Here is a 26494-nt window from a genome sequence, read left to right as displayed (position 1 = left end):
ACTGATGCCGTCCATACACTAGATGACGAATATTGCTGTCCTGTTACAACTACGAAGCCTCTTGATACAACTGTTGATTTAGATCGACAAACGTCTGAAAATACTTTGACAAAAACCAAAAGAAAGCGCTCTTATATTATTGATTTACTTTCGTCAGGCGATGATGATGACTTTGAAAGAATTAATAGCCATGATAAGCCTTTTTTAGAGGCCGAATCTGTATTTCAGGTTTGTACTGGTATGGTAAAAAAGCGTCTATTACACACCAACAATGCCAACCCATCCACATCTCTACATGAGCCAGGTGTTATGCAATCACCTGCTCCAGCTATTTGTTCAAATAGCATTTTAGCGGATACTAATGCTTCATCTCATCTGCATCACAACAAAAATTTAAACGATTGTTCCAATAATCGGGTTGAAATTGATCATCAAGCACTATCCCAAAACACACTAAATGCAACTACTGCTTATGAACTAAGACCAACCAGCACTTTAAACCAAAACCCCAAACTTTCTGAAAATTTACCACCAATCAAAAGTTTAAATTATGTTGACGAGCCACGTGCATTTGACATTAACGATTCAACACTATTTGATTCACGAAATGATTATGGTGTTTTGTCCACTTCCTTGTCGCATTCACAGGCAGATGATAAAAATCACTCAACTTTGTCAAACACACACTCTAATCAAGCTGTTCTTCAAAAACATCAAGAGCATACAGTTTTACAAAACAATCAGATATTACATGCAACACCAGATGTGGATGCAATATATAATGGCTTGTCTAGTGACGACTTGACTAGAGACTTTAAACCCCTTCATCAAACGCCATCAAAATTTCATCAGCTATGTCCAGAAATGTTTCATCTTCCTGTAGAAGCACATTTGGGTCCTTGTTTAGAATTTAACACAATTTTTTTGGAAGAATTACCCAAGCATGCTTCATTTAACTCAAAACCCGCTACTACATCTGATCTTCATTTAAAAAGCACTACATTTTCTAAAACTGAGGCTGATTCTTCTTGTAAAGCCATCGATTATGAAGCTCTATTTGACGACTTAGATGATCTGATTAGTTTTGAAGATATTTCAGACACTGAGCTAGCCAATATTTCGTTTTCACAGTATGACCAAGCCAATATAACCAACACGTGCAATGATCCGCTTGCCGATAATCAACACCATGACAATTCTAAAAGCCCTATCAAATCCGACTCAATCAAATTGCATCAAAAATATGTAGGTTTGAAACCTAATTCTACCACAGCTACTTTTTCAAAAGCTGCTACGTCAATAACTCCGATATCATCTGTGGCCGATGAAATTAAGACTACATTGGTTGAACCCAGTCACGTCAAATCCCCTACATTGCAGCAGCGTCACTTATATGATAATGGGTCTAATTCATTGGCTTACATTGATCAGAAACCTGTACCTGGCGATGCTGCACCTGTATTCAAAACTCCACGACCAATATCGCGACAGAGTAATCTTATCCCATTATTATCACCACAGATTGGTGACCAATATCATTGCCTAGAAGAAGAAAATAGATCTGAAACACCTGGTTTTGAGGCACTAATTTCATCTACTCCAGATTCGGCACCAAAGCAAATTAGACGATTCAAAGCAAGAGCGCTTATTTCCGAAGATGAAGATGATCAAACATCAGGAGGCACTCAGATCTCATCTTTTAAAGGAAAGAGGACCACTGAAGGTACATATTGGCAAGGAAATGACAATATGCATCTTTACAAAGACGACGATGCTGAAGATGGGAAGGAGAGTGATAATGAGTTTTCAAAACGCCCCACTGGTCGACTTAAAATGCTTTTGGAGCGTCAGGCAAATAAACAAGCGCCGCAACGCAGAGCTCCAAAACAACGCGGCTCACCTATTATTGCAGTCAAACAGCCAACAAAGAATTCTATACCATCAAGATTCAAAAAAAGAAAAAAAGAAAAAGTACGAGCCGAGTGTAATCCATTTTTAGATATTGAGGCCCAGCTGTCGTCTGAAAGTGATGTGGCCAGCTCAGATGAAAACTACGAATCTGGTGCCGACAGTGAAGCAGAAAACAGTTTTGTAGTGAATGATGACGAGTTATCTTTTCATTTTCAATCTCAAAAAGAAATGTCTTCTGGGTCTACAGCATCTGTAGTAGACATGCATGCATTTTATCGTTCTTCGCTACTCAGTCCGTGTCTTGGTGGACTAGGACGCCGAAGCACCGGTGCCCGATTTCGGCTTGCCAGGATGAGACAAGAAAGTTCAAACACGAAATCAACTGATGGTAGCGACTCTGAGAATATCGTAGAGGATGAATTTGATGATGACGAAGAAACATATGAAACCAATAATGAGGATAGAAAAAAGGAGTCGACTTTTGATTTACATCATAACGTACGCCAAGCCCCTACGTTGGGTTTATCAGAACCACTATACACACGACATGCATCTTGTAAAAAACCCTTTGAACTAGCCGTTCCTAGCAAACTGACACCACGTACATTTGAGTTGGATCTACCTTGTCAAAAAAACTTTATGCTTGATGACAATGACGACTTTGAGGACATTTTCCCCGTTAAACCCTGTAAACCTTTGAATCGTTCTGATCCCAAGTCGTACAAACCAAACCAATCCGACACTTTTCGGCATTCAAGCCTAGCATCTTCGAATCAAGATATTCACGCATATCATCCACAATCCAATATGCATCCGAATACTCATATACCCCAGCCTCCAAATCAGCCTTTACAACAGTTGGTGAAAAAGAATACAATTTCAGATACATTTAATCATCATGGTATTACAGCCACGGAGGCAGCGGACATACAGGACATTCTAGAGATCGACTGGGGTGACGATGACAGCATATACTGATTCATAATTGACTTTGGGTGCTGCCGCAACTTTTTATCATCATTCCTTATTTTAACTGCATTCAAGCTATAATTTGGCACTTGATTTATCTAATGCATGTTTATTTTTAATATTAAAACAAGATGGCATAGAACCTTGTATCTTGGCATATACACTTTAACCGAGACTTGAACACAATGGCCATAACCATGTGATCGACTATTGTGAATGCGGGGATTTTGGGGGAGTGGAAATGAATACCTCTATTAAGCTTGTTATACGGTAATGTACTTCATACGGGGACCACGAATGGGCCAAACAATCAAGGTAGCAATAAACAACCCAATAGTTATGCACATTCCAATCATTAGCATTTGAAAAGCAATGGCAGTCCCGCTCAATGTGTCTTGAGACATGAACCCAAGTGTGCTTCTTAATCCAACAGATCCAGGCACAAGCAGTAGAATGCTTGCAAGAATTGGCGCAACTGCTACATCGCGAGTAATGCGGGCATATATGTTGGCAGTCAAGCCAATTGCCAATGCGGAGAGAATAGTTACAACTTCAAAATTATTTTTGAATATAGGAATCCTGATCAGAAAGGTTGTGACATATCCAATTGCAGATGTGACAATCATGATCGCATACTGGCTTCGACGTGCCTGAAACTCATAGCAGATGGAAAGTGCTAGTGGGGGGAAAGTAGGAATCGCCCATAATATGTTGATTGGTGATGTGGGGCAATCTGCTGCTGGCGGAGCAATATCAAGCGAACTTGTCAAATTAATGCCAATTATATACCCAAACCTATTTCAGGAATTGCAATGATTAGTCGACTGTTACATGGCTCAACAACACTATGGATATATAGCATAAATATCACCTACCCAAGCAACAGAGCTAAAAAGAGAGCGAAAAAGAGACGCACAGTACCCGAAATCAAGTTACGTGTACTAAGCTCAATAATAGCCGTCGTTAACTGCAATCCAGGAAGAATGATGGCAATACTGCTGAAAACAATCCGTTGTGTCGATAAACACGGATCAACTCTCTGTGTGACATATACAAGCGAGTTTCCAAGAAGAACGCAAAAAAATGTAGACAAGAACTCGGACAAATAAGTGATGCTGGGGTATTTTCCACCCATATAGGTTAGGCAAGCAACTGGGATCGATGTGATGACAGCAAGCATTGACTCTATCCAGGAGCAATTGAAGCCAATCACACCCAAGCAAAAGGCAATGACGGGATAAGTGACCATAGATTTCCAGCCAGGAGTATCAGGTGCACTTCGGATTTCCTTTAAGCGAGATTGTGCCTGCTGAATATCCATACCTCCGTGAACGAGCTCAAAGCAAAGTGCATTAGTAAGAGATAATTTTCCCATCTGATAGCCCTGTGAGCATTTGATGAAAAATGTATCTGATGCACGGTTCTTGTGGTTAAAGCTGATAAGAATGAGTCCTATTGATACAACCATTCAATAAAAATAGGTTAGTCTCGAGTAGTTTTTTAAATTTTCAGCTTTCCAATAGTCGTAAGCCAGACATACCAGCCAGCGCAACAAACGAGCTTTGAATTCCAAGGCACATTCCTACAGCCTCGAGATGATACTCGAATCTGTGAATTGGCACGCCATATTCCACCATGCACCGTGCAAGCTCAAGCATGAAATTGCATTTCAGTGTGTATTCCTCGCGATCTCCATACACCTCCATATATGTTGCATGCTCTTTTGCCTGACGCTTGTGCTGGTAGTTTTGGATGGATGCTGCAATATTGGCCAGAGAAAGACTGGATGTAGAAGCAGGTCGCTGAAAAGCTATGGATTCATTGCTAGGCGAAGTAAGCGATATGCCCTTGCGGAACCTCGATCTTTTCCGACGAGTGCCTGTCGCCGAAGATGAAGATGAAGATACAGATTCACCATCGGAGTCGGAAGGACACGATGGTGGAGAAAACAGTTTAAGCAAACTGCCAGCATTTGAAGTAGGTTGACGGGAACTGCTAAGTGGCAGACTCTGCGAACTGGCGATTGGATTGGCATCCTGCACTATCATCATAATATCAGGTGGAAGCTTCCCCTTTGCGTCTGCCATATACGCTGGCTTCAATGTTGGACTATCACCCAAACGATCTGTCGATATGCCCGTTGATAATGGAGATGATTCTGTTGGAATTGGCCATCGCTGCGCAGACATATAGGGACGCAACCCCTTACGATGAACTTGATTAGGCAACGACACGGGGGCATTTCGCACAGAAGTCATCGATGAAGCTGGTCGAGCAGCTTGATGCGTTTCTAAACGAGGACTAGAGTTTGGACTTACTTTGAATAGAAAGGTGGAATGGGGTGTATGGGGTACTGCATTGTCAATTACTTCTTCCGTAAGTAAACTAGCTCTGGGACTGCCATTGTGAAAAATACGATTTGGCACGGAACGGCCATCATGCTGTAGTTGATCCTTGGAATGGGCAATTGCATTAGTAAACGAAGCCTTACTTGGAGAAATATTATGGTCTATAGTGGTAGCATGGGCAATCTTTTGAGATGGATGATACGGAGCAAATAGCATGATTGGTGCAGCCGTTGACGGCGATGGGTGAGATGGTGCAATAGGCTGAACATAGTCTAGCGATGAGTGAGAGTCATCCGTAGATGAAGTGGGATTACTGGAAGCAGGTCCTTCCATCAGTGCACAAATGCCTTGGCCAAGTGAATTCGTATATGCGATGAATGCCCAACGTCAGTGAATTCGGTTGAAGTGGTAGGTATCTGCTGTTATTCTGAGCGGTCAAACCTGATTGAAACAAAAACTTGCTACCCTATTGCCAACCCTTTTATGCTCTAATCTGACTCGTAATATCTGTAGTTTGCTTAAAGGTAAACCCTTCGTTTTCAAAGCCTCGAGATAAACAGAAAAGTCGCGTTTTTGATGTCCTTGATCTCAAACCAAAAGTTGTACAATTCGGTTTTACTATTCAGACTGGCCAGTATAGCTCTTAATTTATACGTGAGTGGTTTAAAAACCATCATCGATGTTTTGCCTTGGCAAGCGAACAAGACAGCCACCCTTTCTTGTACAAACTTGAAAAGCTATATTACTGTAAAGGGCTCGGTAAATAATGGCTCAGACCCTCAGCTTTACTACTAACTTGCCTATTGGTAGATTATCCATAATAAACTAAGCTGTAGTGCTGCACATCTATCAAACCTAATATAGTCAATGGATTTACCAATACAAACTTGGCATACTGGCACGTGACAACATTTGATAATTTCGCTTTATTGATTCAAGTTTTTTTGTTCAATCTTGGAAACCCATTATTTTTTAGTACCGTACTTTTACTATATTGACACTATGCATTTGATGTACTACACTGCTCCTGGAGGAAAGCGAGTATACACTCTCAAAGTATGCATAATACTGTATTGGATTTCAGCTTTTGATTTATTAGTAATACTCACCCTCAGTATTTTGCACAACTAGAAAATGGCTCCTGAAGGAGGTGTTACAAAATCTGCACATCCAGGTAAGGCTTAGACCCAGACTGCCAATTTGGATATCTGTTGTCCATGGTTTGCTTGAAATTTCATGGAATCGTACTGATGAAAATGTATTCATGTATGTTTATATTGATTGCGTATTATACAGCAAGATTCTCGCCAGACGATAAATACTCTCGTCACCGAGTGACTTTGAAAAAACGATTCGGGGTTCTTCTTACACAACAGGCCGCAAGAGCTGTCTAGTTTAAGAAACTCAATGTGATTGTGTACCAAATAAACGAAACTTTCTACCAGTTCAATTCAAGTCTTGAGACAAGCTTATTAAACCCAAGCATAACTAGTCAAGAGCGAGTACTAACTGCTGATATACTGTATATTAGCAAAATACAGACACTGATAATAAATCTTGAACCAACTATTAAGATAGTAGGAACGGTAATAGAGTATAATCAGCACACCATCTTGGTTTATTGAAAGGCTACCAGTTATTGTTGAAAACTTGTCCATGCTGATCCTATGAAAGCACCATCAAACTAATGGTGGTTGGGACTGGATCTGGTGTTGAGTGGGGGAAAGACATTCTCCTCGCGCTGCTCATCCCACTGATCGGTCTATTGTCAAGCATCACGTAGCACAATCGAGTTAGCAATCCATGTGTAGCAGATATTCAACCACAGAAATATACAAGCAGTATCGGAAACAAACAGGTGTAGAAAGAACTGCAGAGATATTTGTCATGAAAATAGCTCAATGATATCAAACGTACCCAGTTGGTAGGGCACAGAGAACGGTAGATGGCCTTGAACTCTTGGCAAGGTTGGAAATCCTCACCCTTGGCTTGCACACACTTGTGAAAGTCAACATAGTTTTGCCAGCAGTTTCTGGTCTGTATTACGGATACGCAAAGCCATATTTATGGTGCAGCCCGAGATGCAAGTCAACAAAATCGAGTCAACAAGTCGCCCATAAGAACAACCAGCATTCACATTGAGTAACCCAAGCAACAGTAATGCAGATAAGATGTTAGTATTTCAACTTTAGACCCACATTACAATAGCATCAATAAGAACATGACAGCCAATAATACTCAAGGAAGCAGCAACATCCTCCAATATTAGTGTCATTTACACCACCACTGATTTCTATTGGCTTGACATGAACATTGCTGGCCTTTCCAGAGTACAAAAGACTAGTCTTTTTTCAAATAGCCTTCTAATTCCAAAACACTCTGTCATCTATACACCACACCCCCATTCAATAGCACCATCTACCTGGTTGGTGTTGGGGAAACGAGCATCGAATCCTGCAGTTTTAATAACAATTTGCTCTGACATGACTTGCGAAATTTTCGATGAAAGTTTTAAAAATGATTTCGAGTTGAAATCATCCATTCTCGACTATTGGCATGTACGGTTGAGGATGAACGTGCATTGTACATCTAAACAGCAGAAAGTCATGTAAGACCAAAGCATGTACTTGTTAATCAATACAACAACCAATAAAACCAAAATATTGTTTATTAAAGATGAAAGCATATTTGGTCAAGGTTTTGAATTCAAAACAGCAGGAAATATAGAAAAAATCAGTTTTTTCCAGAAAACTTTCTCTTTCTTCCAATCAATCGTTTAGGTTGATTTACAGGAAGCGCTGCAGTTCCTGGTTTGAGAGGCGCTGCAGTTCCTGGTTTGGGAAGCGGTCCAGATATAGCAGCGTGTTTAAAGGTAGAATGTCTTTTTCTGTCCTTTTTAGGCTTGAATTGGTCCTTATTGCAAGTGTATCTAGAAGGTAAAACCCCAGACACGGCATTTTGACGATCCCTCTTGGGTGAAAGAGTGTTCTTGAGCCAGCACGTTTTTAGTTTGATATCATAGGTCCATGCCAGACATTTGATTTCAGTTTTGCAGAGAGTTTGGCAATTCTGACCACTTTCCGCTTGTGCATTCATAAAATCGCCACCAGGAATTTCATAGCCCGGGTTTGAAAAAAACATACCAATATCATGGTACACATGTGAAAAGATATTAGCATAATTGATATGGTGATTCCATTTGGTCGTTTCACCACTAGAAGTGACGCCCGTGGCATATTGGCCAGAATGAATACGCAGCATTAAACGTGGAGAAGTTTTAGGAAAGGAAAAAGGCTCTTGGCATGCATCCATAGGCCAAGTCAGACTCGATAGCGAGCGAGAGTTTAGTCGCGGCTCTGGTGTCATTCTAATGCTCTGATCGGCAAGGCAAAGACCAAGTACCACATCACTGGAATGGCACAAAGTGTACTTTTGGATACATATTTTGGCAGTTTTTTCTTCAACAATTTTTTGAACAGAGGATCGAGACAAAATAATACCAGAAGACAGATCACCAATCCTGACTTCTGGTTTGGCAAGAGGTTGTGTAAGTGTTTTGCATTCTTTAAAGATGGTCTGACTGCCAAAATAAATGGGCATTTTGTAATCGTATTTGGCATCATCGAGAAATGCTTTGATGTTGTCCAAAAACATGTAATTGTCTATTTATAAATAGATATTAATACTGTCAGTAAGATAGTAAGATTTGAATTATACTATTTGAAACCACTTGGCTGTTGAATCATACTAGATCATGGCCAAGCACATGTGATTTACTTACTGTCACGACTCACGATAAACCACTCTGAATCTGGAAAAGCACTATATAAATCTTGAAGTGCAAGCAGGCCCTGCTCACTTTGCGAAAATACCTTGTTTGTAGAGCTGCGATTGACTACACTTCCAGCCGTCTCGGATCCGCCATACTGGCCTGATCGATCACTCACTACAAGGAAGTTTTTGAGTTGCTTCAAAAACGTTTGTGCCTGTGTAGGAATAGATATGTGAGCCGTATCTTGGGTGGTTAGAATCACCACTGCAATCTTGTCGAGTTTTGGATTGGCATGATCACTTGGAGGTGGGGGGAAAAGAACACGACCAGCATCCAAAACCTTGTCACCTTCTGCAATATTAGGAGACTCGTAAACGGAGGAAAGACCGAATCTAGAGTTTAAATCAAAACGTTCACTAAACACTCCATCATGGTCTATGTTTGCGTCATTGCTGATATCGCTATCACTGTCAATAGCAATATTGTTGGATGATGGCGCTTCATGGGATAACGCTGACGCGATGGTGGAATCGGCAGATACTTGATTAGAAGTACCAAGATGCCAGGGCCAAACCAATGAATACCAAAGAATGCTGGTACATATTGTAAGAATAACTGCTGCTCCAATAATAACTTTAAAATGGCCATCCACTTTTATGCGTTTCTGCTTGACATTATCGTTGGAAACAGACTCCTCGCCCGCTAGATTAGAAAACGTATTACCATTTTCTAGTTCAATGTCATTCTGCAGTTTTGCTATGCCTGAAGCTTCTCCTAATCCAAATGTGGCAAGCTTGTAGAGAGTACTGGTTGTTCTATGACGAAGATTGTCTTGGCCATTTCTGCTGGCTCCATTAGACGGAAGTATAATTTCGTCAACTTGGTCGCGCTTAATGCCATACGCATCACGAAGCATGGTTTCCTCTGTATCTATTGTACTAAAGACAAGTATAGTAAAGCTATTTTGAACTCAAAGTAATATTTAGAGTTTGAAAAAGTCGACATGGTCGGAATATTTCAAGCCATGTTATGGAATCAATGTTAGCTTGACACGCGACAGGAATATATCTGAACAAATCAGGAGGAACCAAAAATGGATTGGCATTTACTAATTCAGTTGAGCATTGGACAAATGAATTGATCATGCTTTTGGTTTAGGCCATGTTTCAATTGAGTAGCTTGAAAAATGATAAAGGCTGATTAATAAAAACAATGCGCAATGGCATATATCAATTCAGTAATGGCATTTTTTTATTTGAAACTTTATAATATGTATACTACTGTAGCAGTGTTTTATTGGAGGCATGTCAGATCAAAAATATTCCAGTAGTTATAGATATTGTCGAGGTAATTGACAACAAGTCTAGCTTGTTTGAAAATATCAATTTTGCTGGATTCAGTGAATAGGATAGACTATAGTCGTCAAGTAAAAGTATTGTTTCAGATGAAAACCATGCCCAGATCTATTGCCGGAATCTCATTGAATAGGATATTTAAATAGCATGCACTTTGTAATCCTGCCATCACGCTGTTAAACTATAAAAATGTCCAAATATGGTGGAGCTGCAGTAATGTGTGTTCGATGCAACAAGGCAGTATACTTTCAAGAGCAGATGGTTGCTCCTGGAGGAACATGGCACAAAAACTGTCTTACCTGTACGGAATGCAACAAGCGTCTTGACTCGACCAATATCTCTGAAAATAACAAGCAGGTTTATTGCAAGACTTGCCATGGCCGCATGTTTGGTCCAAAAGGTATAGTTGGCTTATCTTGAAAGTACTCGGCTGGCAAGTACGATATATACCACTGTTTTCAAAACGTTGACTCATTGACTGCTGGATGAAATGCTCTTTGGAATATAACGAATCATCAAGGGTATGGGTTTGGAGGTGGTGCAGGTGTTTTAAGCATGGATACCAAACCTTCAATGGTAACTGCCACTTCTCAGTCACGCATTACTGGCAAATCTGAAGCAAATATGTCTGCCTCGACGGACATTCCAAACACAGACTCATCTCAAACGGCCTATGTTGCATCATCTGCTACAGCAGGCGATGAAAAAGTCTACTCGGCCAACACATCCAGTCTTCGGTCGGCTTATGAAGGTGCCACGACAGGAAGCAGTGCTGTTAATCATGCTCCTCGACCAGCTAGTGCAGCAGCATCCAAGTATGGTGGTGCTGAAAAATGCACAAGATGCACCAAGGCAGTCTATTTTGCTGAGCAGGTATGTCTATGAATGTGTATTCACTCCTTTCACTCAAATCGTTGAATCTGGGATGAATCGAGAGATTTGTAACAACGCGGGACAAGGCAGATTTATGCTCAACATCAATGTGCTCACATACATGTCAAATCGGCATAGGTGATTGGTCCAGGAAACCTTAAATACCACAAGACATGTTTCAAGTGCTCTTCCTGCAACAAGCAGCTTGATACCGGCTCAGTTTCCAGCAAGGACGTCGCTATATTCTGCAAACCGTGTCATGGTCGACAATTTGGACCCAAAGGCTATGGCTTTGGTGGTGGTGCTGGAGTTTTGAGTACTGAAGGATTTTGAGCAAATGAATACTTATTTAAAACTGATATTGATCAAATGCATCTGTAACGATAAAGTCAAGTGTATCTGATGGTCAATCGCAGCTAGCGACTGGATATTGTTTTACAAATATCGATGAATTGCTGATTTGAATGGTATGAGCATCTATCGATCGTGTTTCCTGTACCACGGCAACAATCTAACTTGTTGACACGGCCAGTTTTTTAAACAACCTGCGGCTCCTCCCAATTCAATATATGACAATGCCACTCATTTGGTCTTGTTCTAACGCGATCTTCAGCGTTTCATCTATATAGGTCTACGCCAACCTAAAACAATCATACAAGTTTATAAACGCAACACTCTTGTTCAAATGCTACAGAAACAGTCTGAATGATGCTATCAGGATAGTTTCAAAATACAATGAAATTGGATTGGAGTATAAACAAGCATTTTCATCCCTTTTGTCTTCAAACGTATCCGCATGGAATGAAACACTAAATATAGTTGCCAAAATAGATGATAGACGGAAAGTCTGATGAAATAATGAGTGTCAGTTTGCTGGTCAAGATTGTGTTCTAAATTCACTAGTTGACTGATCTCTTTTTTGGTATTGGTATGGAAACAACTGTTGTATTGAAGCGTGCAATCGTTGTTTTCAGACTAGAACGCAATGTATTTGTGGTTTTGGGATACAAGAGTTTTATTGAAAACAGTCAAACCAAACATGTAAGTTGCGATGGATGAATATGGTTTCAAACTTGGAGATCTTACAGTGTATGGCTATGTCAAAAGTGGAGAAAGAGAGGCTCGAAACTAGTTTAATTTTGTAGGACAAACAATGTGTCTATTAAAGAGTTGAAAAGGCCGTATGCAATATTATATGCATCTTAGGAGTAAATGCTGTGAGTTTTTAAAGAAACAGGAGGAAAATATACTCATATACCGTTTTGAATGGCTCAAGACTGTTTTTTATTGGATTGAATGGGTTTCAAACTCGCCTATAGTGCGTCATTCCAACAATGTCACCAAGACCTTCTTTTCGGCGCTGCTGGCGAAAGTACTGCCATGCAATCTCTTCTTCTCGGATTCGCGCACTGTTATTATTGTCAATCCATATGAGTGACATAATACCCAAAAAAGCAACACCAAGAACCCAAGGATAGATAAAATCTTTGACAGAAGGAGTGATTATATTTCCTGTAAAAGTATATTTATGGGTGGTTATTATTAATGCAAGGGATAGTATCTTTTACAATAGGCGTTTTAATTGGAATCATGCCACTATCAGATTCCAACAATAACTTTTCATATATCATGCCAAATACTCACCTCCAAAAGTGGTATAACTATTAGATTTGTTAGGATTGTATGTTATCTGACCCAAATCATACATTTGCCTTGTTTTTGGATCACGTAGAAGCTTATATGCAGCCTGAATATGTAGATAATGAGTATGGCGCCTCTGGCGCTCCTCTTCTGGCATATTCAAAGTTTTGTCGGGATGATATTGTTTTGTAAGCTACATAAGAATAGAAGCTAGATTAGATCAAATAATATACATGAAAACGTGGGATTTGATTATGAAATGAGACATACCTCTATAAATCTGTCCTTGAGATCCTGTTTCGAAGAAGACTGGGTTGACTTTAGTATATGATAAGGAGATTGGGATAAGCTCCACTTTGGGGTATCGCTATGGAAAATACGAGTCTGAGCCTTGCTTAACAGATAGCGACTTGGCATATATGGCCGATTGAAAGAAGATATTGGACTTTGAAAAGACCGAGAGGCAAGCATCTTTACAGAAGAAAAAGGTCGTATACTCATTTGAAAGCTTGTTTAGAATAAGAGAATATGCCAATAAGAGAATAGTATCAAGTGAACAGGAGATGAGATTGGAAGTGTCTAAAATCAGGTCTTTTTATAGCAAAAAGACGACAGTTTTCAAAAGCAAAGCAGGTGCCTCTTTGACGATATCAATGACTGGAAGTGAATGGACTGTTGGTAGCAGACAAGAGTATGTTGGTAGCAGATGAGAATAGGCCTTGACATGGTCTGGATTACTGGCCATGCAATTCAACTGCCAGTTTGAATTGAATTCACCAAATGCTGCAGCAAGAATGCTGGATCAATCGCATAAATCGCTCAACTCTTGGCTTAACAAAAGTCAATGGCAAGCAGTGCCACTACAGCAGTCAAAGCATATAATTGACTGCAAGTTGGAATCGTAGAATCAAACAAGATCTCAAATAGATTCCCAGATTGCTGCATAGATCTGCTAGTACTCAAAACCACATCATCTACTCGCTATCCAAATCCTCAAGTGAAAAATTGTTTACCAACTTTTTAAATACATTTGTTTGAATTACAGGCTCAATAGTTTTTAATCGTAAACGATTCGTTATGCTTTTATCTGATATTGACTTTCCAACAGACTTATACTACAAAGATAATGGCCAGTTTCTCGATTGCTTTCAGAATCTTCTCAACTTTGCTCCTGGTGTATATGGCCAATACATTCCCAACTTTTCTTCTACCAAAACCTCATCTACTTCTCATCAGAGTACTCAGCATCTAAAGAACCACGGCAATCAACTGAATACTACACTCGGTAATCCTGATATTACAACTCATCATGCACCTGTAAAAGTTCAACAGAATCAGTTTGTCTCGGAAACGTCTTGTTTTGCTTCGCAAAACCATGTTCAGCCCATCAGTACCACTTCAGTTTATTCAGAAACTGTGTCATTGAGTAGTTATACTGTACCAGCTAGAACCCCAACTTTGTTTCACTCAATGGTTCAGCTTGCTTCTAATCTTGCAGAGGTATGGGTTCAAAATTCACAGACATCAGCAACTCGACGATCTAGTAAAAAAAGCAAACAACGAGCAGTTTCTCCAACAGTATGTCCATTGCAACCCAATACGGTAGTGATTTCTAATCCACAACCTCCCACAGTGATTATTCCTTCTGATCCGACTGTTGTTCAAAACAACAAACAGCAAGCAAACAAGCCATTAAAAACACGTCAATCAACCAAGTTTAGGAAAAATGACTCGACACAGTCTACTGATGATTCAGAGAGCGATTGTAATCAGGAGTCAAAAGTTGAACAGAAGAAAGTAAAAGAAACTAAACAGGCTGACAAGTCTGGGTTTGGAGAATTACCCATGGCAGTCATTGCAGGAGTATCCTTTTCTTTACTTACACTCTTCTCTGCATATAAAACATCAGAGCACATGAGCAGATACGAGTTTCTCCAGCAATTCTATGCATGTTTGCTCGAGTGTGAGCAGCGATTGGATCAAGTCAAACTATGGATTCGAGAGCGACAGATGCTGAAATTAAGTATACCTCGTGTAGTAGTTCGAGATGTGGCTCAGCTCACAGATCTTGTTGAGAGTATGAATAGACTGGACACAAAAGACAAGGACAGACAAGTAGGTCCAGTATATTTGGGAGTAAGCATTTCTTCGTTTCTTGTAGTGTCCAGTGTCTTGTTTGGTGGCCAGCATGCAGGGTCAGTAACCAAGATTGGAATCAGTGGACTGATTCTTTCAGCAACGTACGGTGCATTTCTTTATGGTCGCCATGGAACCAGCGTGCATCAAGAAAGCTTCCAGCAGATCGCTTGTCGAGCCCATCGCGCCGCGACTGAGATTGGCCAGCTGCAGACCCATGCAGATCTTGTTCTTTCGACTCTTGAATACGAATTGCATGAGTGATTTGATATGGAATAAACAGCGCTGTATTGAATGAACGATCACTAGTTAGTGATGGAAACAGAAGGGCTGATGGCCTGAGGGTGGGTAACCACCATAATAAATTGGATTGACTTGATCAACTTGTTAGAATTTCTTCATGGAAGGTGCTCATATACCTCCTCGTAGAGCTGTTCCTCCTCCTAATAAACCAAAGGAACAACCTCATGTTTGGGTACAGGCACCACCATTGAATCATTCGACTCATGATTCGGCCCTTTTGAATTCATACAATGAACCACTACGTCATGGTGAACAGCAGCAAATACTGCAGATGAGAACTAGCATCCTTGGTCAACTATACTCTTCTACAGCATCATCTCCAGCATCTCCTAATTCGCTTTTACCTCCAGAGTTCTCCTCTGGACAGCCTCAGCTAGCGTATTTTCAAGACTATAGTCAAGCTCAGCAACAAAGCGACCATCCATATCAGCAGTCACCGCTTCCGTCTTATCATCAACCCAACCTGTCATTGGCTCAACCGTCTTCCTTTTATATCGAACCCTATTCATCTGTCAATTCTCCTGGTGCTTTGCGACAGCATCCGTCCATGATCAGCATTCAAGAGTCTGACTCGCCACACTTGAAACAATCTTCATCGGCTCAAACACATGCATCTCTGTATCCAAATTTGATGCTATCTGGCTCTTCCGATCCAAATCTCTTGGCTTCATCCCATGGTTCTACTGACCGATGGGGTAATGTTTATCCTGCTGTCTCGCGCCATGCAACCATCCCTACACGTGTTGCATCGGCATCGTCTGGCCACGACCATTCAGCTTCCCCGTCTTCAAACCATAATTCAACCCTTACTAGCAACCTCAAGTCTGCTACTACAGCAACTACAAGAGTAAGTAGTCCAAATATTGGCATTTCTCGTCTCAACCAGAATCTAAGACGAAATCTTACTGACAATGGACATCAGCATTCAGAATCTACTGTTGCATTCAATAGTAGCTATAGTGCTGGATTTGGTCTGATAAACTCAATGGATGGCAGCCAACTCAAGAGCAGGTAGGCCTTTATTTTTACAATGTACTCAAACCCCTTGGGTGTGTAATGTTCTAAACTTCAATGTGATGGTTTGATTTAAATTCCTTGTGTATTCTATCATGAAATACAAGCTTACCTGATTTTAGCTTTCCAAACCCATTGTCCAAAGGAAACCGTGTTAGAATTCCTTCACGTGGCGATTCACGGCATAAAGATCGAGCCGAAGACTTGCAAATCCCTTCTCGTAATGCTTCAAAACAAAAGGCCAGTATCGACGATTTAATAAATGCAGGACTAGCTGCATTATCTGCACCAAAGTTTGATATACGAGATGCTGTCAGGAAATGGAGCGAAGCACTTGTGATTGCCGATCAAGCACGAGATCTGTTTCGAAAGGCAAAAGCACAGTCCAACATTGGATGCACTCTTCGAAATGCTGGACATGTTGTTACAGCTAAAAACTATTTGGAGGCTAGCTGGGATTCTACTGTAGATTATATTCGGATGGCAGCTACAAAGTATCCCTCCAATTGGCTGCAAATTGCCATTCGTGCTTTGGATCTTGAGGGGGATCAAGTTGAAGAAGCTTTTGTAACAGCGTCTGAACGGGTATTTGAAAAACGTCCCGCTTCCATTCGTTCTGTTAGTTCAGAAGCATCCACAAGCGGGATTTCCACCAGTGGTGCAAGTATAGCTGGAAACAGTGTTGCAAATAGTCGATTCCAGTCTACTGTTTCAGCAACCCAGCACGAACCGGCACTAGGTCCTCCAATACTTATCTGGCTTTTGCAACTTACAACAAACCTTGGAAATGTGTATTTTTCAAATGGTGAATATCAACTTGCAGTCCAGCAACACGAGACTTGCAAGCGTCTTGTTGGAATCATTCTTGAAGAGTATCCACTTCCCGAGGAGCTGGTCAACACGATCCAAAATCCTACTTTTGCGGATAGCAGTTCGGTTGCTTCACAACCATCGCCTATTCCGAATGGTGTGTTTTCAGCTGCGCCTGCGACCCTTTCCAAACAGTATCGACTTTCCTACCTTCATCGGCAGACCTTGCTTGCTCAGGCTCGCTCATTAACCCATCTGGGCACGTGCTTTGGAGTATTGGGACTGACTGCATCTAGTTTACAAAGTCATATGGCTGCAAATACATTATTGGCAACCGTGGCATCGCATATCCCATCGTTGGCTAATATGAGCTACTTGACAGCTACTCGATCTACATCCAAGTCTCAACCCCAAGTTGGACTTGTGGAAATTACCGGTATTCAGGCAGCCATCGCCGCCAATATTGGTTGTGCATGGCATGCTGCTGGAGAACTCGGGAAAGCAGTAGAATGGCATGAAAGAGGGTTGGCTATTTTTTCATCAGTGTGGGCTCAGCCAGTACTTGCAGCTGCTGGTAGACCGCCTTCACGGCAAGGACACAGTATGCTTTCGTCTGATTCAAGTCCAAGTCCGTCACCTTTGCCTGCTCTTATTCTTCAACCAGATACATCGCAACCGACCGTTCTTCCTCGGAGTATTGACGAAACACGGCAGTTGGCTAATCTCGCGTCTCTATACATTGATGTTGCGCAAAGTATTAATAGCATGGATTGGCTAAGCACAATCCATAGCGATTCAGTGTCATCGCTTCAGCAAGACGGTGTTTTGTCTGAATTGGACTCTAAATCAGCCCAAAAACTTGCCATGGATGGGCTATCACAATATTGGCAGCCACCTTTCCGCGAATTTCTTGAGGATCAGTGCCGTGAAAACACATCAACTACGCTGCGATATTGCACTGAGCCGTTGTTTGATCGAGGACTAGGCATGTTGTATGATCAGGCAACGGCTTCTAGACAGCTGCGTGATTGGAACACATTATATTCAGTCTGGATTAATATGGCTTCCGCTTATTTGCTATTGCATCGACCGATATTGGCATTGCATTATCTCAGTTTGTTGGTAGCTCCAGCTGATAATGCTTTTCTTGCCGATTCCAGTATGACTTTGGATGATCAGTCATGGCAACCTAATGTTCCCAAAAGTTTGCATTCAAAAGTACTCTTTATTTTGTCGCACTGCGTTTTCTCTCTATCTCGTTTCCGAGCTGGGTCTGAAACATGTGATAATCTCATGACTGCCAAATCACAGCCAAGTGCCTGCAACACCCATAATCGCAGTAGCTCAAGTCATCTTTTGTTTCCACTTGGTATCCCTGAATCAACGTGTGAACGAATTTACAGATTGCTTAGAGATGAGCTGAATATTACGTTAGATTTGGATCTTCAATCCCCAAGCGAGGATGCTGTCATTAACATTTTAAAACAGTACGAAACTATGCTGATGGAGTTGGTTAAACTGCGACACTCGCCTATACTTTATCCTGTTCTTCTTGAAGCGGCTGCACTCTTGACATCCTCAAACGATAATCACGGAGCAAGTTCCCAATTCAATTTCTCCCCCATTGACGCTTCTCACTCTGCAGACAACTTTCGCGCAGATAGTCTGAAGCGATCTATTGCATATATCCACCTCACCATTGCCAAAGTTTCATGGGTACTTGCTGGCTCAAATTCCAAGGAAGACAAGTCTGTCCGCCGCAACTGGTTTGAACAGGCTCGCCAAGCTCTTGAAGCAACTGTATCGGGTTCATTTATGAATAATGCCGCCGATCACCATTCTATACACAGATTGTTTGGAAAAACATCTGTTTCTGGTAGCTCTACTCAGCAAGGACTGGTTAGGGGAATGTTATCTGATCTTCTTAGTGCTATGGGTGATCATTTGGATATGCATCTAGGAAATCAGCTGGATGTGGGTCGGCCGCTTGTGAATGGATACCTTGGCCCAATGGTGTTTGCAACAGTTGTGGACTTGTTGCGATTTGCTCAGTACTTGAGCTTATGCAAGCAGCCATTGGAGCCATCGAGCTCAACTACACCGTGTCCAAGTGGCTCTGATCATGCTCAGTCATCCGACTCGACCCAATCGCAAGAGCGTGAATTTGGGCTGTTTAAAATGCTGGGTGTACCTGAACGTACCGTTTCTACCATAATCCACGCGCTTGTTAATGCAGCCATGACGCTATACGAGTCGCAGATTGGCGCATGTGGTACATGCTTGCCTATTCTAGTGGAGTCGCTCAAGAGTGATATGAATGTGCGCAGCGTGTCAGGAGCCAAGGATAGATTTACTGGCGAACCAGATAGCACATCGTTGCCGTATGCATTTTCTGTCCTGTTCCGTCACCAAGCAATTGGTGGCGATTTTACAGACGATGCTGCTACAAGATTACATGCTCTTTTGCCATGTGCACATCACCATCACAATATACAAGTATGACATGTATATCAAGGTTTTTTGGGCGGACTCGTTTTGATATTATCAGTTTAGAGTCATTCAATTGTTAACGGCTATCAAATATACATATCGATTTATAAAGAAAATACATTGACACTACTCCAAATTGTGCATGACTAGATTTGCTTGTGGATGTTTTAAAATTGAAGATGCGACCATAATTGCAAACAAGATCGAGTATAAACATTTATGAAACTTGGTATAAAAAATGCATTTACATTCGGCTTATTTGTGCATGAATAGCCTCGACAATTTCCAACTCTGCAAACCCCATCGTATAGTCTACCAATCCATAGAGTTCCAATACATCACCACAGGAGATGATGTTATCTCGAAGCATGATCCAATCCTTGATCAACATGGCAGAACTCAGATCGCCTTCGGTATCTGCCTGAGATGAGTCTGTTTTTGCATTACCATTTGCCGTAGCTGTGGATAGATTAAGAGCATGAGCTGTAGAAGCGGCATCCGCCGCAGCAGCAGTTGCTGATGCCTTTGATCCTCGAATGCTGCGACTTCTAGATCCACGCCTTGAACCTGTAAACACAGTTGTGTCTTGACGCAACAAATCCATCTCTGTCGATGTTCCTGCGCATCGAATTGCTAAAAGCCATGTACTATTAACCTGCTGCCAAAACTCGATACGATGTGCTACTGTCAATGGCATTAGATCGCTTCCTTGAGTTGCCCAAGAGAATGAATGTGTGCCAGTGTTTGTATTTGCCAAATCACCCTTGACATGACTGTTGCTCTTGGCAGTGGATTCAGAATCCAGCACCTTGTTATTGTGTTGGCTATGGTTTACTGCAGCTGTTTTTGGATGAGCAGTGGTTGAGGGTTTAGATGTAGTTTCAGATCCAAGACGGTCAAATCCGCCCAACAAGAGTGCAGCTGCCTTTTCAGTGGTTGGCGAGTGGGGTGAGCCTGGCTCATCAGGGTCAACCAAACCTAATATTTCGATATGTGTACAAACAACCTCCATGACTGAAGAGCATAAATCCAAGGCCTCCTTGACTTTTGCTTGAGAAGCCAGGGTAACAGCATGCTCCAGGTCAGTATGGACAGACAGCAATGTCAGCGTGTCGCCCATGATTGGGATTTCAATGTAAAAAGTAAAAACTGAAGCCGAGTTTCGGTGCCAATAAATGGAATGTTGAAGTTTTCATTCCATTTCCACTTGTTCACATAAAATAAAGCACTAAAAGTGTCTAATGACAGTGTCTGATGACAGTGTCTGACAATAGTCTTGTCAAGTGTTTCATTTTACTGCACAACATTGTTTTTTGAACTCTAGTTACCAATCTCCTGGTGATTGGCATAAAGTTGCATCCCTAAAACTAAAGTCCTTGATTTCAAACTAGGGCGTATTGAGATTTCAGGACACAGCAAAATGTATTGTGTAAAGTGTTATTGACAACATCAAAATAGCCGAATTCAATATCTGGGTTACAATGAATATGATTTTAAACTTGGTCATCTTGCGTGTGGTTATGCCAAAAAAAAGAAAAGACTCGAATATATTTAGATTGTGCACCATATGATGGTCGTTATGCTTATTGAAAAATTGAAAATATTTATTGAAACCATCAGTCTAATAGAAAAGTATAGCATTTAATGATTGTCTATTCCGAAGCAGAATAGAGATCAATCGCTGCTGGCACTCTATTTTGCGTGAATACAGCGGTAAATGCACTTGGCTTTACAAAACGGTACAGAAATAAGGTATGCGTACCTTTAATAAGCAAAAAGCTACGTTCATTTATTCTACTACGGGAGTGTTTGTGCTTTATACACTTCGCCAAAACTATGCACATCGCTTGTGATCAGTAAAGGTAATAGCAAGATTGAATATCTCGGCTTCTGTAACAAGCGCTAAACAAGATAGGGTGTCTCGCCATCATTATCAGCTCTTGATGCGGATAACAGGCCACTTGAAGCTTTGAAACCAGCTATTACAATTCATCCGTTTGTGCTATAACGTGCCGAAAATACTGGATATGACACGATTTTGTGTTCAAGCTTTTTGAGGCCCTGAATCTTGGACTGGAAACAGTCCCTAAACAAGCATCCAATTTTGAAGGCCGTCTATTTAAACTCTAGTATTCACTTGCCGATTCTCAAAGTGTTCAATTCGCAAGGTATTACAAATCAAACTTATGAATGTCCATTTATTGTCTGATCATGTATTTGAATTATGTATTCCTGTATGGCTTAATGTACAATTGCTCTTTTTATCCAGTCCCAATCATCTATTTTCTAAACATTCCCCTATCCAATACTTTTGATTGACATTAAATAGCTGCTACAATTGAAATTCTTTCATTCAAGCAGCTGTTTAAATAACAAAAGCATACCTGATAATTGCTCCATGGCTCACTTTTGAAATAACTAGACTTGTATCCGCATTCACGTAAAATACAATATGTATTTTGCAGCCAATGCCTCTATTCTGGGAATGTGCACTAGTTGAATGTTATACCTTCCTACTGGAAAGTTGTGCTCCCTTAATACTCTCAATTCTTCAAAACACAACACCCATCATATGATGCACAATCAAACTGATTTAAACCTCCCTTTTTCCCTTTTTGGCATAGCCATACCCTAAGATCCAAATTTGAAGATATATTCATTGCAGCCCAGATATTGGACTCTCATGTTTTCAAACTCCATCTTATTGTATCCTAAAACCTCGAACATGTTCGCGCCTATTTCAAAGTTTCTATACCAACTGTTCAATGCCATAATGTGGTTTGGATGAAAAGTTGGAGACTGAACAGGTGTCGAGGATGTGGGATTTATTGAAACAGAGATGTGAAGATGTGTTCAGTATTTTTATACAAAATGGGCATAAAGGAGAAGTATCAATGGGTGTAAAGGAGAAGGATCAGTGAGCATAAAGGAGGTCTGGTCAACACAATGCTGCCAGTAATTTTGATGAAGCCGTTCATTTATTATGCATTGACACCCTTATTTCATGGCTCATTTACGTGAATACGGCAGTGGATCAAGCTTGTATTTTTCAACGACTCCACAGTTTGTAGTTACTTGGTACTTTTGTGCGGGTAGAGCCTATTGATGTGGTGCAATCAAGTATTTATCATGTGATATAAATCAATATGTCTGATGGTTGAGAATTTGATGAAGATGGTTCTTACCGCAGTACAATGCACCAATTTGCTTTGAATGATGACTGATGATGATTTCGATGAAAAAGCTAGGTCGTGAACTGGCGAATGTTTAGATAATGCTAGGTGTCACGGCTAGCAAAAATAAGGACGGGGTGGAAAGATTGTCGGCAACCATCACTACCATATGTATCATGTATTTAAAGCATTCAATAGTTTTGCCTTTTGGAGTACTGCTTGATACTTGCTTTGGTAATTTTGATTGCGACAACCTACCACTAAACCATCTTTATCATTTTTTGGTAAATGCATACTGCTTGCTGTATCATTAATCCAAATCCTCGACATTGGTTGATCTTTTTATTACCACCATTGCCTTGTTCAATTATCGTTATGAATCTGCCCTAGATGCTACCAATCATCTTGAATACTGCCAACCTTGCACAATTTGAAGCATAAATATTCATTGTGATATTCAGCCAAACATTGCACAATTTAGCAATTATCCAACTTGTGCACGATTTGGCTATACATTCTACTTTAAGCTATATATTTTTATGCATTTACATGTTTATACTCTGGAACTGCATGATTATGTTTGGAATTCCATGTATTGATCCACCCGAGATACAGTGTGCCTTCTACTAATCTATATGCCATCTATATTTTGCTTGAACAACTTTATCTGCACGTGTCAAATATGGAATGCTTCTAGCTTATACCAAACTAAGCATTTTAAAGTGAATCGACGATATTAGCGAATACCGATAGCAAGCCTGCTTTATTTCTCGTCTTTTTGAAGAGCCCAAATCTATAAAGACACCCTTGACTACATTTAAATCGATCAGCATTACCGTGTGATACTGTATCTGTCTAATCATTTTGGTGAAACCTTGAATCTGTGCACTCTACTATTTGGAATCAAGTTTTATTACAAACCGCACCATGACTTTGGGTCTTTGGAACAAACTTAGAAGGAGGGACGGTGGTGCCGCTGTCCTGCCTGTCACTCCTATGAATCTAACTAGCATGCAGGGCAATACAAACAGCACTGGTGGTATTGACGATAGTTTTAGATATGGTTTTGACCATACCGATTCTATTGTGCCCATGAGCAATACACACTTTGGCTACACTTCCAACAAGCCAATTCCCGATACGTCGATCAATGTTCAGACCGATGCTGGTTCGTGTAGTGACACGGATGTTCTACAATATATGCTAGCAGGCCAAGCCAAGTCTAATCTAAAAAACACCACTTTACGGGCAAATGCACGACAGCTAAAAGGCGGGCCCAGAGCCAATTCCACTCAAGGTCAGTGCAAAATATTAATTGCTTAATTCATTGGTATGAGACTGTAAAGTGGAGCAGATATTTTGAACAGACGGCAGGTTTAGCCATATTGAATGGTGTTTGGTCGACCCACCACAGCATTTCAATTAGTGATGGGTGGTCTACTAAACTTCCATGGACTAATGTCATTGAATTAAAAAGGCATTGATTTGCTTTTGTTTTAGTCAAATTATGGCTTTGCGCTTTTGAATATTTTTTTCGCACTGGCTTGCTTTCCATTGCTGTTGTGGAAATGGGCCGAGTGCTAATATTTGTGGTCTGATTGCTTGAGGTGCCAAACCTCAGTATCAAACTGTGTGCTGTTTTCACCCCCTTGTTGTTCAAATGCAAGCATTCCAGATTGGACAGCCATTGCAGCGGAGATTTAACTGCCTGGCTGCTTGGCCGGAAACAAGTGGCGGGACAGTAGAGTAATGATTGGTGGATAGTTGTATACAATGACGCGCTTTGTTTTTCAACTTGTCGGGTTACTGCTCAATTGGTATCTTTTCAAAAGTGCTTCTAAATCGGCTAATGGGAGAAATCACCATTTACTGAAGCGCGTCTTGGTATCGACAGGGCTTTGTTGATATGCTGTGCTAGGACTATCAGTGAATTTGATTGGTCAATTCATATAGCATGCATTTGTTGCTGTTTTCAGTCAATTTACACTTTTTGAGATGTTGGATGAAACTTGGTTGGTTTCATGCACTGCATTTGTCCCATCATTACTTGTTTCAGCTCTTAATCTTGCTACATTGTTAGATATTTACATTAGTCAATAATTCCTTGATTGCTGACTGGCTATCTGATGGCACTTTTAGTCATGTGAATTTGTTTAAACTTGAATTGAAATTGTTTGTTAGTTTACCCTGTTTCCATTTGGCATATACTCGAGTGGCTTTCACTATTAATCCCTCATCAGTTCTTTATTGATTGCTTTTCTCATTTATTCCGTATTTGCTGTATGAATGGCATGCCAACTTAGCTAATCTGACACTATATTATATTTGCATTTTACTCTTGCACAGAATCTATTAATACATTAGCAATCACTTCAACCAACACCACTTCTATTCAGTCACCTGCCATTTTTACCAGCAACCATCCGGTGCTAATGTCATCCCACCCTTTGAAACTCCAATTATCTCGGTTGGACCGTCATAGCCATTCTCCTCGAGCACAATCATTTTTGACTGAGCAGTCACCTGGTCCATATGCTTATCCGTTTGGCTTTGGTGACTACGCCAAGTTTTCCTTGTCCCCAATGTCATCTTCAACTTCATCCATCTTGCCTGCTCCAGCTATCAACGCCATGCCATCCATACCGTCTTCCACTGCTAGCGATGATTTACTATGGAATGCATCCATGAATTTACACCAGTCTATGGCCATGCCTTGGCCAAATAGCGCAATCATGACGAGTAAGTGTTTAATTCTACTGATTCAACTCAATTAACCATTAGTAAAAGGCATTCCATAACCAAATGCCAGTTTGCTTGTTCGAGCCTCAAAGTTTCATTACATGGAATGCTTTTTGGTTCTAAATATCAGTCGGTATTGTTTTGATGGCAACTAACTATTTTACTTTTAGATTCTACGCATACGTCTAGTGTTGTGGATGCTCCACCATTCATAGCGTCTAAATTGTCTTTAGCAACAAGCCAACCCGACAGTGCACACTTGTCGCACTACCCAGTACCCCAACCACCTACTGGAGCGCACATACAAACACCGCGATCAATCAAACGACCGCTTACTGCTGACCAATGCAAGTCCGAATCCAACGAACAGCATTCTAGTACAAATCAAGTACAGACTGAATCATCTGGTCATCCAATGTACTCGGCAATGACAGAGGAAGAGTTTTTCCTGCTATTTCCTCAGAATGATCAAAGCGACTCTGCAACCATTTCGCCTGGTATGGCTGATTTGGGGAAAATCCTTTCGAATGGAAATTTGGCCTCATTGCCATACATCAAGCCCTATCCAGATTTGCACAAGCGTTCCAAAACTGCTTTTGAGAATACGGATCACAGCTGGTGCAATTTGTCTGATTCGGGAGTACAATCACTTGCAGCATTGGAAAGCAACACTGCTCACCATCCTTTGAGTTCGTTGAATATGCCTGGACAATCCATTCTAACTGGCACACTCAAGGAGGCAACAAGCAAGTTCAATCGATCACGCTTTCAATCGCTCAATACGAGTATGCGTGGTCTTGGACTGGATACAAACAGCCCAGGCGCTGTTTCAGGATCTGCTAATGCATTCTTTCCATCAGCTCTAGGCGATCCACAGCTTTACTCATCAGCCATATCCAATACACCTTCCTTTGGCTATAATTGCATGCTCAGTCCTGTTGTTTCTTCCCCATCATCCCA

At 40.9% G+C, this 26494-nt stretch overlaps 9 protein-coding genes across 9 annotated transcripts; 5 read left to right on the top strand and 4 right to left on the bottom strand.

The window, feature by feature from the left end:
- Nucleotides 1-6230: 6230 nt before the first annotated feature.
- BATDEDRAFT_8189 (snoRNP complex protein NOP10) lies at nt 6231-6622 on the top strand (the record flags this gene model as incomplete). The annotated part of the gene is made up of 3 exons (XM_006674914.1): nt 6231-6284; nt 6360-6402; nt 6525-6622. 3 exons carry the CDS (start codon nt 6231-6233, stop codon nt 6620-6622), a joined length of 195 nt encoding a protein of 64 aa, XP_006674977.1.
- Nucleotides 6623-6912: 290 nt separating this feature from the next.
- Nucleotides 6913-7713, bottom strand: BATDEDRAFT_8182 (uncharacterized protein; the record flags this gene model as incomplete). The annotated part of the gene is made up of 3 exons (XM_006674913.1): nt 6913-6990; nt 7146-7265; nt 7651-7713. The coding sequence occupies 3 exons, from the start codon at nt 7711-7713 to the stop codon at nt 6913-6915; spliced, it is 261 nt and encodes an 86-aa protein (XP_006674976.1).
- A 248-nt stretch (nt 7714-7961) lies between these two features.
- Nucleotides 7962-9916, bottom strand: BATDEDRAFT_22103 (uncharacterized protein; the record flags this gene model as incomplete). Its single annotated transcript, XM_006675407.1, has 2 exons — nt 7962-8890; nt 9010-9916. The coding sequence occupies 2 exons, from the start codon at nt 9914-9916 to the stop codon at nt 7962-7964; spliced, it is 1836 nt and encodes a 611-aa protein (XP_006675470.1).
- Nucleotides 9917-10538: 622 nt separating this feature from the next.
- BATDEDRAFT_15575 (uncharacterized protein) lies at nt 10539-11582 on the top strand. Its single transcript, XM_006675069.1, has 3 exons — nt 10539-10755; nt 10876-11228; nt 11367-11582. Exons 1-3 carry the CDS (start codon nt 10545-10547, stop codon nt 11559-11561), a joined length of 759 nt encoding a protein of 252 aa, XP_006675132.1. The 5' UTR covers nt 10539-10544; the 3' UTR covers nt 11562-11582.
- A 949-nt stretch (nt 11583-12531) lies between these two features.
- On the bottom strand, nt 12532-13286 carry BATDEDRAFT_85901 (uncharacterized protein; the record flags this gene model as incomplete). The annotated part of the gene is made up of 3 exons (XM_006676031.1): nt 12532-12740; nt 12873-13062; nt 13140-13286. The coding sequence occupies 3 exons, from the start codon at nt 13284-13286 to the stop codon at nt 12532-12534; spliced, it is 546 nt and encodes a 181-aa protein (XP_006676094.1).
- A 660-nt stretch (nt 13287-13946) lies between these two features.
- Nucleotides 13947-15269, top strand: BATDEDRAFT_22100 (uncharacterized protein; the record flags this gene model as incomplete). Its single annotated transcript, XM_006675406.1, has 1 exon — nt 13947-15269. One exon carries the CDS (start codon nt 13947-13949, stop codon nt 15267-15269), a length of 1323 nt encoding a protein of 440 aa, XP_006675469.1.
- Nucleotides 15270-19054: 3785 nt separating this feature from the next.
- BATDEDRAFT_36498 (uncharacterized protein) lies at nt 19055-19754 on the top strand. The gene has a single exon (XM_006675822.1). The coding sequence runs from the start codon at nt 19065-19067 to the stop codon at nt 19632-19634; it is 570 nt and encodes a 189-aa protein (XP_006675885.1). The 5' UTR covers nt 19055-19064; the 3' UTR covers nt 19635-19754.
- Nucleotides 19755-19866: 112 nt separating this feature from the next.
- Nucleotides 19867-20742, bottom strand: BATDEDRAFT_85900 (uncharacterized protein; the record flags this gene model as incomplete). Its single annotated transcript, XM_006676030.1, has 1 exon — nt 19867-20742. One exon carries the CDS (start codon nt 20740-20742, stop codon nt 19867-19869), a length of 876 nt encoding a protein of 291 aa, XP_006676093.1.
- Nucleotides 20743-23722: 2980 nt separating this feature from the next.
- Nucleotides 23723-24118, top strand: BATDEDRAFT_85352 (uncharacterized protein; the record flags this gene model as incomplete). Its single annotated transcript, XM_006676319.1, has 1 exon — nt 23723-24118. One exon carries the CDS (start codon nt 23723-23725, stop codon nt 24116-24118), a length of 396 nt encoding a protein of 131 aa, XP_006676382.1.
- Between the last annotated feature and the right edge of the window lie 2376 nt (nt 24119-26494).

Source organism: Batrachochytrium dendrobatidis (assembly GCF_000203795.2).
Source record: "Batrachochytrium dendrobatidis JAM81 unplaced genomic scaffold BATDEscaffold_1, whole genome shotgun sequence".
Lineage (NCBI taxonomy): Eukaryota > Fungi > Chytridiomycota > Chytridiomycetes > Rhizophydiales > Batrachochytrium > Batrachochytrium dendrobatidis.
This window is presented reverse-complemented; position numbering and strand designations above follow the sequence as displayed.

Coding starts and splice junctions, on each gene's coding strand:
- BATDEDRAFT_36498 (XM_006675822.1), top strand. CDS start 19,065: ATGGGTGATCATTTGGATATGCATCTAGGAAATCAGCTGGATGTGGGT.
- BATDEDRAFT_15575 (XM_006675069.1), top strand. CDS start 10,545: ATGTCCAAATATGGTGGAGCTGCAGTAATGTGTGTTCGATGCAACAAG. Junction 10,756..10,875: donor CCGCATGTTTGGTCCAAAAG/GTATAGTTGGCT, acceptor CGAATCATCAAG/GGTATGGGTTTGGAGGTGGT. Junction 11,229..11,366: donor CAGTCTATTTTGCTGAGCAG/GTATGTCTATGA, acceptor AAATCGGCATAG/GTGATTGGTCCAGGAAACCT.